The sequence below is a fragment of the Herpailurus yagouaroundi genome, unplaced genomic scaffold (assembly GCF_014898765.1).
Source record: "Herpailurus yagouaroundi ecotype Mexico unplaced genomic scaffold, PumYag 100, whole genome shotgun sequence".
Classification (NCBI taxonomy): Eukaryota; Metazoa; Chordata; class Mammalia; order Carnivora; family Felidae; genus Herpailurus; species Herpailurus yagouaroundi.
The window spans coordinates 5,434,112-5,448,800 of NW_024412391.1; the positions used below are offsets into that span (position 1 = coordinate 5,434,112).

Here is a 14,689-nt window from a genome sequence, read left to right on the forward strand (position 1 = left end):
CAAACTCACAAGCCATGAGTGAGATCATGACCTGAGCCAAAGTTGGACACTTAACTGACTGAGCCAACCAGGAGCCCCACGGACCCAGTCTTTTAAGGGAACCCTGACAATAAGTCAAGGTGAGGCAGGTGTTGGGAGGTGTAGAGAGGATGGAGGCATACTTTTTTCTTGAGAAACAGAGCAGGACAGAGGAGGCTGGGTTCCAGGCCTTTGGACAAACTGAAAGAAGTAGGAGATAGTGGGGCACAAATCTAATCCCACGGACAGTTGTGGGGCATAGCCAGGGCTGCTGCATCAGAGGATGTATGGAGTGTATGTATGTGTGTGTGAGAGTGAGAGAGAGAGGGAGAGAGGAGGGAAGAAGGATGAAGATGAGGACGAGGGGCCTGGAGTGGAGTGCAGGTGTGTACAATGGTGGACTATCAATGATGACTCTCCCACAGATGGAGGGAGAAGATGTAATGGGAAGGCTGTGCTAGTCTAAATGAGCTGTGTCTCTACAGGAAGTGGGAATGGAGAGTAGGGGGGAAGCTGGTTGTTGTTTTGTTTACACCAGTTTCCATACTGTTGGTCCCATAAAAGGAAAGTATGTGATCAGAAGGATTTGCATCTGCAGTTAATATATTAATAGAAGGAAATTGGCCAAGAGTCATTGGTATGTGTGATAAGTAAGAGGGCTTTGTTAAGGAGTGAGTCCCTGGACAGGGACATGGCAGGGAGCGTAGGCTGAGAGGCAAGAGAGTCAAAGGGGGAGACTGAATGTCTACAGTTCAGGCTTTTACAGGCTTTGCAGTTGGGAGAATGAGATCTTTGTGCATGAGGCCCTTGGTTACCAGAAGGAGCCTACACTAGAGATGCTTGCTAGTTAAAAACCGGGTCCACGTCAGAAAGGCTGGATTGCTGGCTGGCTGGCTGGCTGGCTGGGCCCTTCAATGTATTCTCTGTTACATTAATCAACATTAGATTTCCTAAAAATTCTACTTCTTAAATATAAAATCTTGCAAAAATATTTAAAGACTATAAAGAAAAAGCACCCACTATCTCATTATTCTAACATGGCCATTTAAAATTTCTACACATTTCTTCTAGTCTGTCTACACCCTGGTTGAAATTAGAGTATATTCATAATTTTGTATCCTTAAAAAATACTAAACATTATATCATGTATATACTTCACTTTTTGGTACAGTCTTTGTTGTGGTAATTTTAAACAGCCACATAATATTGAATGGATGTACCATAATTTAGCATACCTTTATGTTATGTTACTTGGTAACAATGAGTTTATTTTCTTATTTTTTATTTATTTGTTTTTGGTTGTTGTTGATCATCAACTGCTTTAAGAGACAGAAAGGAGATTAATAATTGCCAGGAGCTGAGAGAGAGAGGAATGGGGAGTAACTCCTAATGGATTTCTTCTGAGGGTAATGAAAAGCTTTTAAAATTAGTGTTGCTTGCACAACTCTGCGAATATACTAAAAAAAGACCCACTGAATTTTACACTTCAAAAGGGTGAATTATGCTTCTATAAATCTGTTTTAAAAATGATGCTACAATGGGGCTCCTGGTTGGTTTAGTCAGTTGAGTGTCTAACTCTTGATTTTGGCTCAGGTCATGATCTCAGGGTTCGTGAGTTCGAGCCCCACGTTGGGCTCTGCGCTGACAGCTTGAAGCCTGCTTGGGATTCTCTCTTTCTGCCCTCCTCTACTTGCTTGCATGTGCATGCGTACTCTCTCTCAGAATTAAAAAAAAATGCTACAGCGAACATCTTACGAATAGTTTTGCCTTCTTTTTGGATTATTTACTCCGGTTCAATCTAAGAAATGTCATCAAGACAATGTGAAAGAAAGCTTTTGTTGCCTTGAATACATATAGCCAAACTTCTTTCCAAAGGTTTTACTTTTCCTCTTTTCCTTCACCAACTGAGTATGAGTGCTAAGGATACTATTAGTCATTTCGTTTTCTACTTGCCTGCCTCTGCAAATCATCTTGTGAGCAGTTGGATTACCGCTCTAGGCTGGCCCACTGTGCCATTTTGGGGGACGATGGTGAAGAGAAGTGGGAGGTGAGGGAAGGAGGGAGAAGCAGAGATAACTGACAGACTTCCTATGAATGATAATGGATGTCTACCCACCCTGTGCTTCTCTGTCTCCATATACTTGTGATTTGGTGTTTCTGAATGTGGGTCTGTGTTATACTTATAGCCAACATGTGTGGAGTGTTTTTTGTGTACTACTCATTATGCTGGATGCTTTATACAAATTAATTTAAAATATAGTGTAATAAGAGGTAGTTATAATTATTATATTCATTTTATAGGTGAGGTCAGAAACTTGAGGAAAATATATAGCTAATCAAGGTTGGGGTCAAGATTTGAACCCATAGTCCCAGTGCAGACACCTGGCTCTTAACCGCCATGTCATCTGACTATAAACACTGTTTTTTAGCCACCTTAATAATGATAATTTAACAAAACACTTATGATACTCTTTTTTTTTTAAAGTTTATTTATTTATTTTGAGAGAGAGAGAGAATGTACAAGTGAGCAGGGGAGGGGCAGAGAGAGAGGGAGAGAGAAAATCCCAAGCAAGCTCCATGCTGACATGGAGCCTGACATGGGGCTCAATCCCATGAACTGTGAGATCATGACATGAGCCGAAACCACGAGTTGGACACTTAAGTGACTGAGACACCAGGCGCCCCCATACTTATGACATTCAGAGATCATTACTCTGGGGTTTCCATGGAGGAGTGGTTAGATGCTATTTTCCTCATTGTTTGGCATCTTAAGAAAAGGCTGACCTTCTGACAGCAAAGGCAGCAAAAGAGATTATGAGAAGATTAAGTAAGGTTATCAACATATAAGGCAAGAATGGAAATTAAGATTTCAGGCTCTGTAGCAGTATATGTTTATCTTTTAGGAGCTAATTAAGAGTGATTACAAAAGATAAGGCTCTTACCTGAATAGCTCTAGAAGCCCAATGTGCGGGTGACTTTTTTTTTTAAGGGTGTAGGTGGGAATGTGTATGTGTAGAAACAATTTGGTCCGATCTCATTTGATTCTTAATAACAGTCATGTAGGTAAGTCTGATTATCATTTTCATGTTACAGAGGAGGAAACCAGCTCAGAGAAAGTACATGATTTATTTAGTTAGAATCAAACTCAGAATCTTGACCTTCTAACTCAGTTGAAAGTGTTTTTCTCTGTGTTAGCTGCCTTACCCACCGCTCTTTCAAATGTGTAGGGAAGGGGATAAATGATTTAATGTGAATTGTATCAGCATCATTGATATTTCTTGAATGGAAATGCTTCCAATAAATCGTAAATTCTCAAGTATGTAAGGATAAATACACGTTATCACTCAGCAACTAGTTGTAATACCACACAAAGCTCACTGGCAATGTGCTGAGTGAATATGAGGTTCAGGCTGTCCCTCTAGCTCAGATATTCAGCACTAAGCCACAAAAGTGATTCTCAAATTTGAGAAGTTGAGTGTAATTGTTGTCCAGTACAAATAATACATTGTGTTTATAAAAGATGTCTGTAGATAGTGGCAAAAATGTCCCACATGAATATGTCCCTAAATAAGAGAAGACAAGAAGGTATCGTGGTTGCGGTTAAGCACATATTTTTGGAGATGGCCAGACCAGGTTTCAAATCTCATTTCTACCAATTACTAACTGTGTGACCTTTGATAAGCTATTTAACCTTTTTTCATGCATAAAAGTAACTAGAGTTAAATATTAGTTAACTTGTTTTCTTTTTAAATGAGATTGGTCTACAGTAAAATGCACAAATTTTCAGTGGGCAATTCCATAAGTTTTGATAAAGATTTATACTTGTGTAACCCAAATTGCAATCAAGATACAAAACGCTACTATCATCCAAAGTTCCCTGCAAGCCCTCTTCAGTCAACCCCATAGGCAACCACTGTTTTGTTTTTTTTTTCCCATCTACTATATTCTTAAAAATGGTTTCTGTTTTATGGAACAACAATTTATTGAACCATAAACATTTAATTATCTGATAACCAGTTAGTTTACAGGATTTTGCAATTCATATATTTCTTTTTTTTTTTAATTTTATTTTAAGTAGGCTCCACATGCAATGTGTCTCAAGACCTGAGATCAAGTCACATGCTCTATCAAGACTGAGCCAGCCAGTTGCCCTCATATATTCCTATACGTATTTTTATTCATATGTGTGATCCAGAAAAAATCCTGAAAGTGAAGTTTCTAATAGATACCACCATGTGGCTCTCGAAAGGAGTTGTAAATATTCACACTCCTACTCACATTGCAGGGTTACCTATAGGCCCACACCCTGATCAACAGTGAGTTATCAAACTTGGGTTCAATAAATTTTTACTGTTCACTTGCTACACAGGACACTCCAAGGCATATTCAGTAGATCTGACAGGAATATCACTCTCAAAGAGCTTACTGTCCCTAAGGGGAAAGGCGTGTACATGACTAACCGTAGGGCAGGATACAAAGAGACAAGGTACAAAGTGCTGCTGAGAGCAGAAACTTGGTGCTGACAAGGGTGGGGATCAGGAATACATCACAGATATAAGGGGGTTTGTTTACACTCCTTTTTAAAAAAAATGTTTATTATCTTGAGAGAGAGAGAAAGTGTGTGCGTGCATGCATGCACTTGTGAGCAGGGAAGGGGCAGAGAGAGAGGGAGTGCCAAGGAGGCTCCACACTGTCGGAGCAGAGCCCAACTCTGGGATTGATCCTGAGAACTGTGAGATCATGACCTGAGCCTAAATCAAGAGTCTGATGCTTAACTGCTGAGCCACCCAGGTGCCCCTACACTCTCTTTATGTCCATCTCATCATTATGCATGGAGTAGACAATAAATGCTTGTATCATTTGTTGGTAGTAAATATTTACTGATTTAGTGATTCATGACCTTTGGATCCCTTGATCCTCCCTCAATTGTCTCCCTCTCTTTTCCAGTCTTTTTTGGTCTGGCATCAGCTAGCACCAGCCATACCCTCGAACATGGGCTTGGCAGAAGAGGGAATTAGTCTGACCCAAGCCAGGGGTTTCAGTTTTCCCGTTTGTGAACACATTGAAGGAACTCTCTGGGATTAAGGTCATGGGATGAGTGAGGAACAGCGTCCAGCTGGCCTCCCTGCCGCCAATTCCCTGGGGTACAAGTGGCTACTTCTTTCTGATTTCACTTCTGCTTATACCTGGGAATCATAGTCAAATGAAGGACTAGGCTTCCTCTGAGAGGGAGGATGATAAATAATGGGCCCCAAGTCCCTGTCTTCCAGTTGGACTCCTACTTTCTCCGTGCACTTCCCCGGCAGCGTCATTTTCTGGAATTCCTGTTCACCTTTTCTACCTTGAGACTTCCCCCATCTCCTCTGTGACCTTGTTATCTCCTTCTTCTTTTGCCACCTCCCATCTCTTTTTCCCTTCTCTCACTTTCTCTTTTCTTTGGTCCATTTGTTTGGTAAGAATTTATTCAGCATGTATTATGTGCTCACAGGAGCAGCTACATATAGTACATAGTTTGTTGGGTCCAGTGCAAACTGAAAATGCAGGGCCGCTTGCTCAAAATTATGAAGGATTACAAGACAGTGCTGGCAGAGCATCAAACCAGTCATGGGGCCCTGTAGGAGTGCACAGGATGCAAGTCCTTGAGGCTGACCTTGTGTGCACAGTACTGTGGGGATATGTGAAAATGTGTAATATCACAGAATTTAAATTTCAGTACATTTTTAAAGTTTATTTATTTACTTAGAGAGAGAGAGAGAGAGAAAGAGAGACCTTGCGAGCAGGGGAGGGGCAGAGAGAGAGAGAGGGAGAGAGGAAGAATCCCAAGCATGCTGTCCGGTGCTGTCAGCATGGAGCCTGATGTGGGGCTCAATCTCATGAACCGTGAGATCATGACCTGAGCCAAAACCAAGAATTGGATACTTAACTGACTGAGCCACCCAGGCACCTCCCCCCCTTTTTAAAAGTAATTTCTACACCCAATGTGGGGCTTGAACTGATGGCCCTGAGATCAAGAGTCATAAGTTCCACTGACTGAGCCAGCCAGGTACCCCTCAGTACACTTTCAAGACATTATTATGGAAATAATCCCAACACACATAAATGAGGAAAGAATAGTATAATGAACTCTTCATGTACCCATCACTCAGCTTCAACAATCGTCTCATCTGTTTTTTCCACCTCCCTCACTTTTTTCATGGGGGGGGGAGGGGCAGAAGGACAGAGAGAGAGAGAGGGAGGGAGGGAGAATCTTAAGCAGGCTCCACACTTGCACTGAGTCTAACACTGGGACTTGATCCCACAACCCTGGGATCATGACCTGAGCAGAAATCAAGAGCTGGATGCTCAACCAGCTGAACCACCCAGGCGCCCCACCTCCCCAACTTTTTAAAAGGCAGCACGTCACCTCTACCCTAAATGTTTCAGAATGCAATTCCAATTGATGAGAACTTACTCGTGCATGCCACCCTGCCATTAACACACTTAATTCCTTAGTATCACCTAATATCCAGTCTCTGTTACTTTCCCTCAGTTGTCTTAAAATGTACATTCTTTTAAAATATACTATTAAGAACAATATTGACATTTCAAAAACAGTCAATCCAGTTAGAAAATGGGCAAAAGGCATGAACATATTTCACTGGAGAGGATGTACAGATGGCAAAGCATACACAAAAAGATGTTCATGAGCCCTTAGGGAAATGCAGATTAAAATTACAGTGAGCTATCACTACACATCTATCAGAATGGCTAAAATAAAAAAAATAGCAGTGTAACACCAAATGCTGGTGAGGATGCAGAGAAACTGGATCACTCGTGCATTTCTACTGGCATGGCCACTTAGGAAAAGTATAGCAGTTTCTTATAAAACTAAACATGCACTTATTATATGACTCAGCAACTGTACTCCTGGGCATTTACCCCAGAAAAACAAAAATTTGTGTGCACACAAAAACCTGTACAAGAATATTCATACCAGGTCTATTTGTAATAGCCCCAAACTGGAAACAACCTAAGTGTCCTTCAACAGGTTAAACAAATTGGCACATCCATACCCGGACTACTTCTCAGCAATAAAAAGAACCAGAGACACGCAACACCTTGTGTGGATCTGAAGGGAATATGCTGAGTGAAAATAAGCCAATCTGATTCCATTTATATAGCACTCTTGAAGTGACAAAACTATACGAAGAACAGATTGGTCATTGGTAGGGCTTAGAGAAGTGGGGAGGGCAGGTGGCCCTAGCTATAAAAGGGGGAGCATGAGGATCCCTTATGCTCAAAATATTTCATATCTTGTGATGGTGGTCACGTACACAATAAAATAATACAGAACTAAATATACACAAATGAGTGCACTAAAAACCGATGAAATCTGAATAGGGTTGATGGATCGCGTCAATGTCAATGTTCTGTTTGTGTCACTATACTATAGCTGTGCAAGATGTTACCATTGGGGAAACTGGATGAAGGGTATATTGAATCACTGACTTATGGCTGACATTCATGTGTTAAAAAATACAAACATTTCTGGGTACACACAAAAAAACCAGAGAGTACAAATGGAAATGAAAAAGGGGAGACTCTTCACTTGATAGCTTGCTGGGGTTTTTTTGTTTTGTTTTACCACATGCAGGTGATACTTTTTGTTGTTTGTTAACACTTGTGTTTCGAGTCTGTCAAAAAATACCATTCTAGAAGTTCTACCTAAGTTTGTTTTAGAAGTATAACGTTATTTGGTGAGCCTGGAATTTGAACCCCAGTGCAAGATAGTGGTTCAGTATTCTAAGTATTGACATAACTATGAATTTTATATTACACTACAACTATTGATCATAAGGGGAGGAGAGGAAGGAACTAATAGTAAGTATGAAGCTTTTTGGATTAGAAGAGTGTTCCCTTATTTTAAAAATACAGCTGCATTTGGGGGCTTTCCCCTTTCTCATTGTGATGGTTAATTTCATGTGTCAACTTGACTGAGCTAAGGGATGTCCAGAGAGCTGATAAAACAATACTTCTGGGTGTGCCTGTGAGGGTGCTTCTAGAAGAGATTAGCATTTGAATCGGTAGACTGAGTAAAGGTGGCCCTCACCAGTGTGGGTGGGCATCATCCAGTTTATTGAGGGCCTGAATGGCACAAAAAAGCAAAGGGCAAACTTGTTCTTTCTGTTTGAACTGAGACATGCATGTTCTGTTACCCTCAGACACAGGTGCTGCTGGTTCTCAGGCTTTGGATTCTGGATTGGAACTGTACCACCAGCCCGCTTTCCCAGGCCTCCAGCTTGCAGATGGCAGATTGTGGAACTTCTTAGCCTCCATAGTCATGTAAGCCAACCCCTGATAATAGATCTCTTTTATATACATAGGTAAATGCCCTATTGTTTCTGTTTTTTTTTTTAACGTTTTTAAAAATTTTATTATTTTTTAAAATTTACATCCAAGTTAGTTAGCATATAATGCAACAATGATTTCAGGGGTAGTACTGTTTCTGTTTCTTTGGAGAACCCTAATACACTTGTTTCAGATTCTATTTGGCAGAAGTTCAGACATTATAATCCAGAGCGTGTTTGTAAGGTTTAGTCTAGAAATTGTCTCATTCCTCCAGAGAAGATTACATTTACTATTGGATTAGGAAAATAGGATGTTAGACTCTTTGAAGGAAGACTGGGCAGACCTGGGAAATGCCTGCATCTACAGTAAGAGATTAGTTCACATTAGCCTGGGATAAAATTTGGGATTAAGTTAAGCAACTGATAATGTTTCAAAAACAATGGGAAAGATGCACAATTGTACCCAAATGTGAATCCAGAAGTTCTTGTATTTTTTCATTAAATATATACATTTTTGTTTGCCAGAAAAGATGATCATTTCAAAAAGTCTACAAATGAAATGAAAACATCTTGGCATATTTTATTCCAGGATTAATAAGTTGATTTCCTCTGTAATATTTTTTTATAAGTCAACATGTAATTGAGATCATACCATGTAGTTTAATCTTTTTTTCCAATTAATAACATATCCCAAGAATTTCCAGCATTAAAATTCTTTATAAGTGTAATTTTTGATAGTTATGAAACATTACATCCTGGATGTACCATAACTTATTCAAGCATCTGCCTATTGTTAGATATTTAAGGTACTTGATATCACAAACAATGCTGAGATCAGCACCTTTATTCATAAAACTTTGTCTCCACTACTGTCTTCTCAGCATAGATGAGAACTTCTATATACTTCAATATATAACATAAATACATGAGACGTAACATTGTAATTTGCTCTTAGGTTTCTTACTATTGGACATTTCCCCGTATTTTAAATTAATATTAGATGTACATGTCATGATATCTCTTTTGAAAGACGGAGTGTGTACTTGGAGATGTACTTCTGGTTAGTTAGCAGCTAAGCCTAGTAAGGATAACTTGAAAGTTATCCTTACTAGGATAGAGTATGCTGGAATGATGGAAAAGGGGACAGGAGGAAGACCGAAAATGATGGGGAATAAAAGGGGCAAATGAGCTTGGAGATTAGAAAAGAGCCAGAGGGAGGGAACAAGGCATCCCCTCTTAAAGCCTCTCAACCTTTGAGCCATCAAAAACTCCACACCTGGTTCCCAACAGATGCCTAAGTGTGGTTTCAGCTTTGAATAAAGAGTATTCTCAAAGAAGTCCAAAGATTGTTAAAACACAAGGTATTCTGATTACTGCATAGCTGGCACAAACAGAGCCGGGCCTTTGGATAAATAATTGAGGGAGTGGGAAAGCTATAGGTTTGTATGGGAAGGAACAGGGGTTCCAGGGAGAGAGGCCCTGGGATTTTCTCGAAATCTGCTTTGTGGGTGAGGGAACTCTGTGGGATGAGCACCTTGCCCAGGCCATGGCAACTCCAGCCTGTCTCCCTGTGCTGCCTTGCCCTTGTTCTGCTGGTCAGTGTAGCTGGAGCTGTTCAAATATCTGGGTAGAAGCTCAGCCATGCTCTGGCTCCCTCTCAGGCACCATGACTGGTTAGAAGGCAGTAGGTACCAAACTGGTTGGTTAGTTTTCGGTCCCTGAAGAGGGATGGTTTCCTGCTCCTTCCACACAAGCTGCCCTGAGGGGAGCAGCAGGGCTGGCAGTATGGAAAAAGCTGTTTAGAAACACCCAGAGTGGACAGAATATGACAGTAGGAAGAACACACAAACACCAGACAGGACACAGAAATATTCTGCCTGATGATGTTAGGTTTATTCTGAGAGAAAGTAGAGTTTGGGGCTCTTGAAAGGCACTTGTGAGGCACGCAAGTAAAAGCAGTCATGAGACTAAGGTAGATGATGTAACACGCAGTCCCCCTCCCCGGCATCCCCCAGGGCCACAGAGGAACCGCTGTCAGACAGGAAAACCAGAATGCTAGTGGAAGAAGCGTAAGCAGATTATCTACTTTTTTACTCCAGTAGTTTTGCTTCCCTTGGCCATCCTTAAATTTTGGCATTTATGGCTGGAGGCACAGGGCCCATCCACTTCTCTCCTGGATGGAGAAAATCACATATGTTAGAGGCTGGCCCCACAAGCCTCAGGGGTTTTCTAAGGAGACCTCTGCTTGGCTTCCTTCTTTTCTGTGGGGGTGAAGGTGGCCTCTCCCCATTCAACCTTGAGGACCCCTGTGTATGAGGCTTCATTGTTGGAAATGCATAGAAGATGTTTTGCTCTGCATCTGTCATTCTGGTCCACTGATATAATGGGGTGGGGCTGGGGTCAAGGGCAGCTCACCACAAACCTATAACTTACCCAGCAGGTGTGCCAGCAACTCCATCCGGTCAGAGCCAAACAGCATGTGGGTTTGGCCATCCAGATGGGCCACGGTGACAGGCAGCCCAAAGGCCTGGAGAAAGCAGTGATGGAGCAGGTGTTTATTAGGCTGGGGTCAAAGGCTAAGAGTCAATACTTGTCTGAGGTCATAGAAGCAAAGTAGCCAAAGATGTGATTGCTAAGAAGTTCCTTTGCTCTAAGGAGTTTTCTGGTTTTAACTCTCAGATGTTGTCTTTCTTCTTGCCATCCAGCTCCCTCCCTTTTTCTCCATGGACTATGGGATGGGAAGGGAGAGGACGAGGGTTGACTGGGAGCTGGGAGGACTCTTGCTGGGAGCAACTTCTGGGACAGGTGCATGGGGACCCAGCAGATTCTCATGCTGTCTCCAGCACTGGGGCTGGGGACCCACATCAGGAGTTGCTCACCCCGTATTTGCAGGCTGCGTTGGTGGTATCCCTGAGCTCGTTCTTCACCTTTGGTGTTGAGATCTTTTCCAGAAGTCCCTGGGCTTGTTCTGTAGACATGCCAGCTTTCTCTGCAGCCTGAGGGCATGTGGTAGGGAACACAACTGTGTCTGAATTAGTGGGACCAGAAAATTCTGGTCTTTTTATTTTCTGCTCCCATCTTCATGGTAAGGCCTTTGTCCACCCACAAGTGGAGGTCTAGCTTTGCTAAGAGGGGCAAAATCTTGAGACTGGTGGAAAGAACAGGTGGCAGAGTCATAGCTGTAGAAATTTAAAGCCAGGGGGCATTTTAGAAACCAAGGGACTGTTATCCAGAGGTAGTCCATGACTTGGTTGGCATTAAAGAGCTTGTTAGTGGCAGAGCCAATGCTAGAATCCAGGTCCCCTGACAGTAAGTCTGGGCTCTTGCCTTCTTATTTCTCAGAATTCTTGAATATCTTGTGCTCTTCTGACTCAAGGGCTAGGCTACAAATTCTCATGGAATTTCTGGAGGACTTCTGAGCAGAGCACAGGGATACAGCTTCCTGCATGGCTAACAATAACAAAGGCTTCAGTATGGGGTTTGTTGGTATCGTTTGGGATTAGGGGTGCTTAACTTTGGCTGCACGTTAGAATCTCCCAAGGGAGCTTTTAAAAAATCCCATTCACAAGTCACCCCCTGGAACAATTACATCAGAACTTTTGGTAGGCAGTGTCCAGGTGCTCTAGGGGACTTAAATATACAGCCGAGGATGAGAACCACTGCAGCCTGACCTCCTCAACCTGGAGGAGGAAACACAAAGTCGTGCAGTGTATTCTAATGTGACACTATCTTTCTCGTACTTGTCTACGTGAGAGAATTGCGTCCCAGACTAAATGTTCAACAACAGGGGAATGGTTAAATAAACAAAATGCTTCAAAAACAAAAAAACAAAATTGCCCACTGAATGCAATGCTATGTAGAAACTAAGAATGGTACTTTCAAAGAGCTTATGATGGCATGGAAAAGGATTGTTCATAAGTGGAAAGGCAAGCCTGGGCATATACTCTGCAGGAATAAAAACAGTGGAGGAATATATTGGCCATTCTTTGTATGTGTACTTTTGGCGATTTGCCATCTTATGTATTAAATCTGAATATGCTTCGACTATCATTTTGTAAACTGCAAGGGAAATATTATTTTGAATTTCCCAATTTAATTCCAATGAAAAACTTACGTTTTTATATACCTCATCGATGGCTGGCACACATTCCAATGTTTTGAGCTATTTCTATTTGTTTTCACTCAGGCTTTTGTGTAATTCTGGCTTGAGCCGGTTATCTCTTTTAGTCTCTTTAAAGTCTGTCTGTAAAGTCTCCTGCTTTCTACTCTGGCTATGTTGGTGTGGTCTGTGTTGGAGTCTCTGGGGCCAAGATTGCCAATGCTTCATCCCTCCCCATCTGGGGATGCCACCATTTAACAGCTCTCTCCCACTGACTCCTTTCATGAGATAAATTCTACCCATGCAGAAGTTTGCACTTCCCCTTTCAACCATGAGATAATCTTCTGAGTGTCCTCCTGGTTCCAACCTTTCAGTAATTTGGCTTCTCAAACACAGACCTGCTTTCTCCCCTAATAACTATGACCTCTTGCACTGAATATGAAATCTGTGCCTTCTCTGCCCCTAAACACCAACTGTTCTCAGCTTTGCTATGAGAGGAGTGGGGACAAGCCAGGATACTCACAGCCAGGATGCTCTTGGGCTCCGAGATGTCTTCATCCTGAGAAGAAGAGAACACTCAGCAGGAAGGAGGTGGAGAGGGCGGAGATGGGGGACAAGTAGGCCAGTGAACAAGAGGGAAAGGCAGGACCAGGGTGCTGGAAATGGTTCTGGGGGAGGGTCAGAACACCATCCAGGGTCTCCCAAGCAGGTTCCCAGAGTTCTGTCCTCACTCGTGACCAGACGCGCATCCATAGTTCTCTGGACACTTTCTCCAGCATCTCTGGGTGCTCCAGGTTCACAGCGGTGAGGAATCGCATGGCTGATAAACTTCCTGCAGGACAGAAGTACTCAGAGGTGGGCTCTCCTGGCTTGTTTCTGATGAAGGACCAGCTCTTTCATGCTTCTGACATCCCCAGAGCTCAGTTGCCCTCAGCCTCCCACCCAAATTTCTCATAGCCAATTTGACCTGCTCTTTCTCCCCTTCTGTCCCCATAAGCTTCTGCTGACTCAACTCTCACCTGCGTTTCCCCCAGGTTTGTTTAAGTTTCATGTGGTTGCCAGCCCTTACTTCTTGCCACTGGTTCCCAAATGCGCTGCCTTTCACTAGATACCCCTTCTGTATCCCACTGTCTTCACCTTTTTCAAGGATCACAGAGAAGAAATCCTTGGGGAACTGGATGGGAACCTGGATATGCTGTCCCAGGAGCCTGATGTCATTTTGCAGGTATTGGGCTTTGCGGGGAAGCAGAGCTGGCGGTTGGTTTCCTGCAAATGGAAATTTGGGGACATTGGTGAGAGACCACGTGAGGGTCCCAGGCTTGGGGGCCGGCTACCTGGGTTTTGACCAGAGGGCAGATTATGAGCTACAGGTGCCAATGTAAAGACCCAATTGAAGCCATCCCTCCCTCAAATCGCGGTCCAAAAGGCGACCGCCTTCACACCGCTGTCTTTCATGATCGCTGCAATGAGGCTGGGGCGCAACTGCAGGTTGATGTTCCAGAGCTTCTTATATCGGCACAGGACCTGCAGAGGCAGAGATGGGGAGCCATTGTTACAGATGGAGAGAGTGAAGATGGCTAAGCGCAGAGTAGCGGTTCTGTGGATACCCTAAATTTCATTGCTAGAAATCGATCCCATGAACTTTGCTCCGTCCCAAGAAATCGATCGCAGGATCTTTCTGTGGACGGCTTCCATACTTTTCACTCTCACGCCCCCAAAAGTGGTGGCAGTGCCATGGAATTCTCTTTGATACTTTGGAGTTACCCGTCTTCTTCCAAACCGCCGTGGGAAATCACTGCCTTAGAATATAAAGGCTCGATCAAAAATAAATAAATGTTAAAAAAAAATTAAAAAAAAAAAAGAATATAAAGGCTCGACCTGGACCCAGCGACCGTATCCCGTTTAAAAACACAAAGTGACCTTCAGCGCTTCACCTCTCTATCGCGTGTCCTAAACCCCGTCCGGCAGCGCCAGGCCTTTCACGAGACTTCGGTCCCCGCGCCCCGCTCCCGCCCTTCTCTCCGCCCTTGCCCTCCAAGCCCCGGCCGAGGGAGCTCCCGGAGTCACCTCGAAGCCCAACCAGGAGTAGGGGGACAGCACATCGTAGAAGAGCTCCAGAGTGCGCGCCGCGGGCGTCATGCTGCAGCAGCCGAGATCCTCTCTGGCGCGCCGAGCCCGCGTAGGGATTCCAGGCGTGGTATGGAGGACCCGCCCCGCTCTCCGCCGCGCAGCCGCGCGAGGAAGA

General features: G+C 43.2%; 1 protein-coding gene and 1 long non-coding RNA gene across 3 annotated transcripts in view; one reads left to right on the forward strand and one right to left on the reverse strand.

Annotated features, from left to right (window-relative positions):
- The window catches only part of LOC121028186 (uncharacterized), a 47,596-nt gene that overhangs the window by 4,259 nt on the left and 28,648 nt on the right, over positions 1 to 14,689 (forward strand). For both annotated transcript variants that reach the window (XR_005789106.1, XR_005789105.1), the window contains one exon: positions 8,220 to 8,340. This is a non-coding gene — a long non-coding RNA (uncharacterized LOC121028186). The remainder of the gene's footprint in view (positions 1 to 8,219; positions 8,341 to 14,689) is intronic.
- Positions 10,215 to 14,666, reverse strand: GSTK1 (glutathione S-transferase kappa 1). Its single transcript, XM_040471717.1, has 8 exons — positions 14,512 to 14,666; positions 13,887 to 13,968; positions 13,582 to 13,710; positions 13,176 to 13,276; positions 12,968 to 13,003; positions 11,225 to 11,341; positions 10,779 to 10,872; positions 10,215 to 10,518 (listed from the first exon to the last, which is right to left on the reverse strand). The coding sequence occupies exons 1-8, from the start codon at positions 14,581 to 14,583 to the stop codon at positions 10,469 to 10,471; spliced, it is 681 nt and encodes a 226-aa protein (XP_040327651.1). The 5' UTR covers positions 14,584 to 14,666; the 3' UTR covers positions 10,215 to 10,468.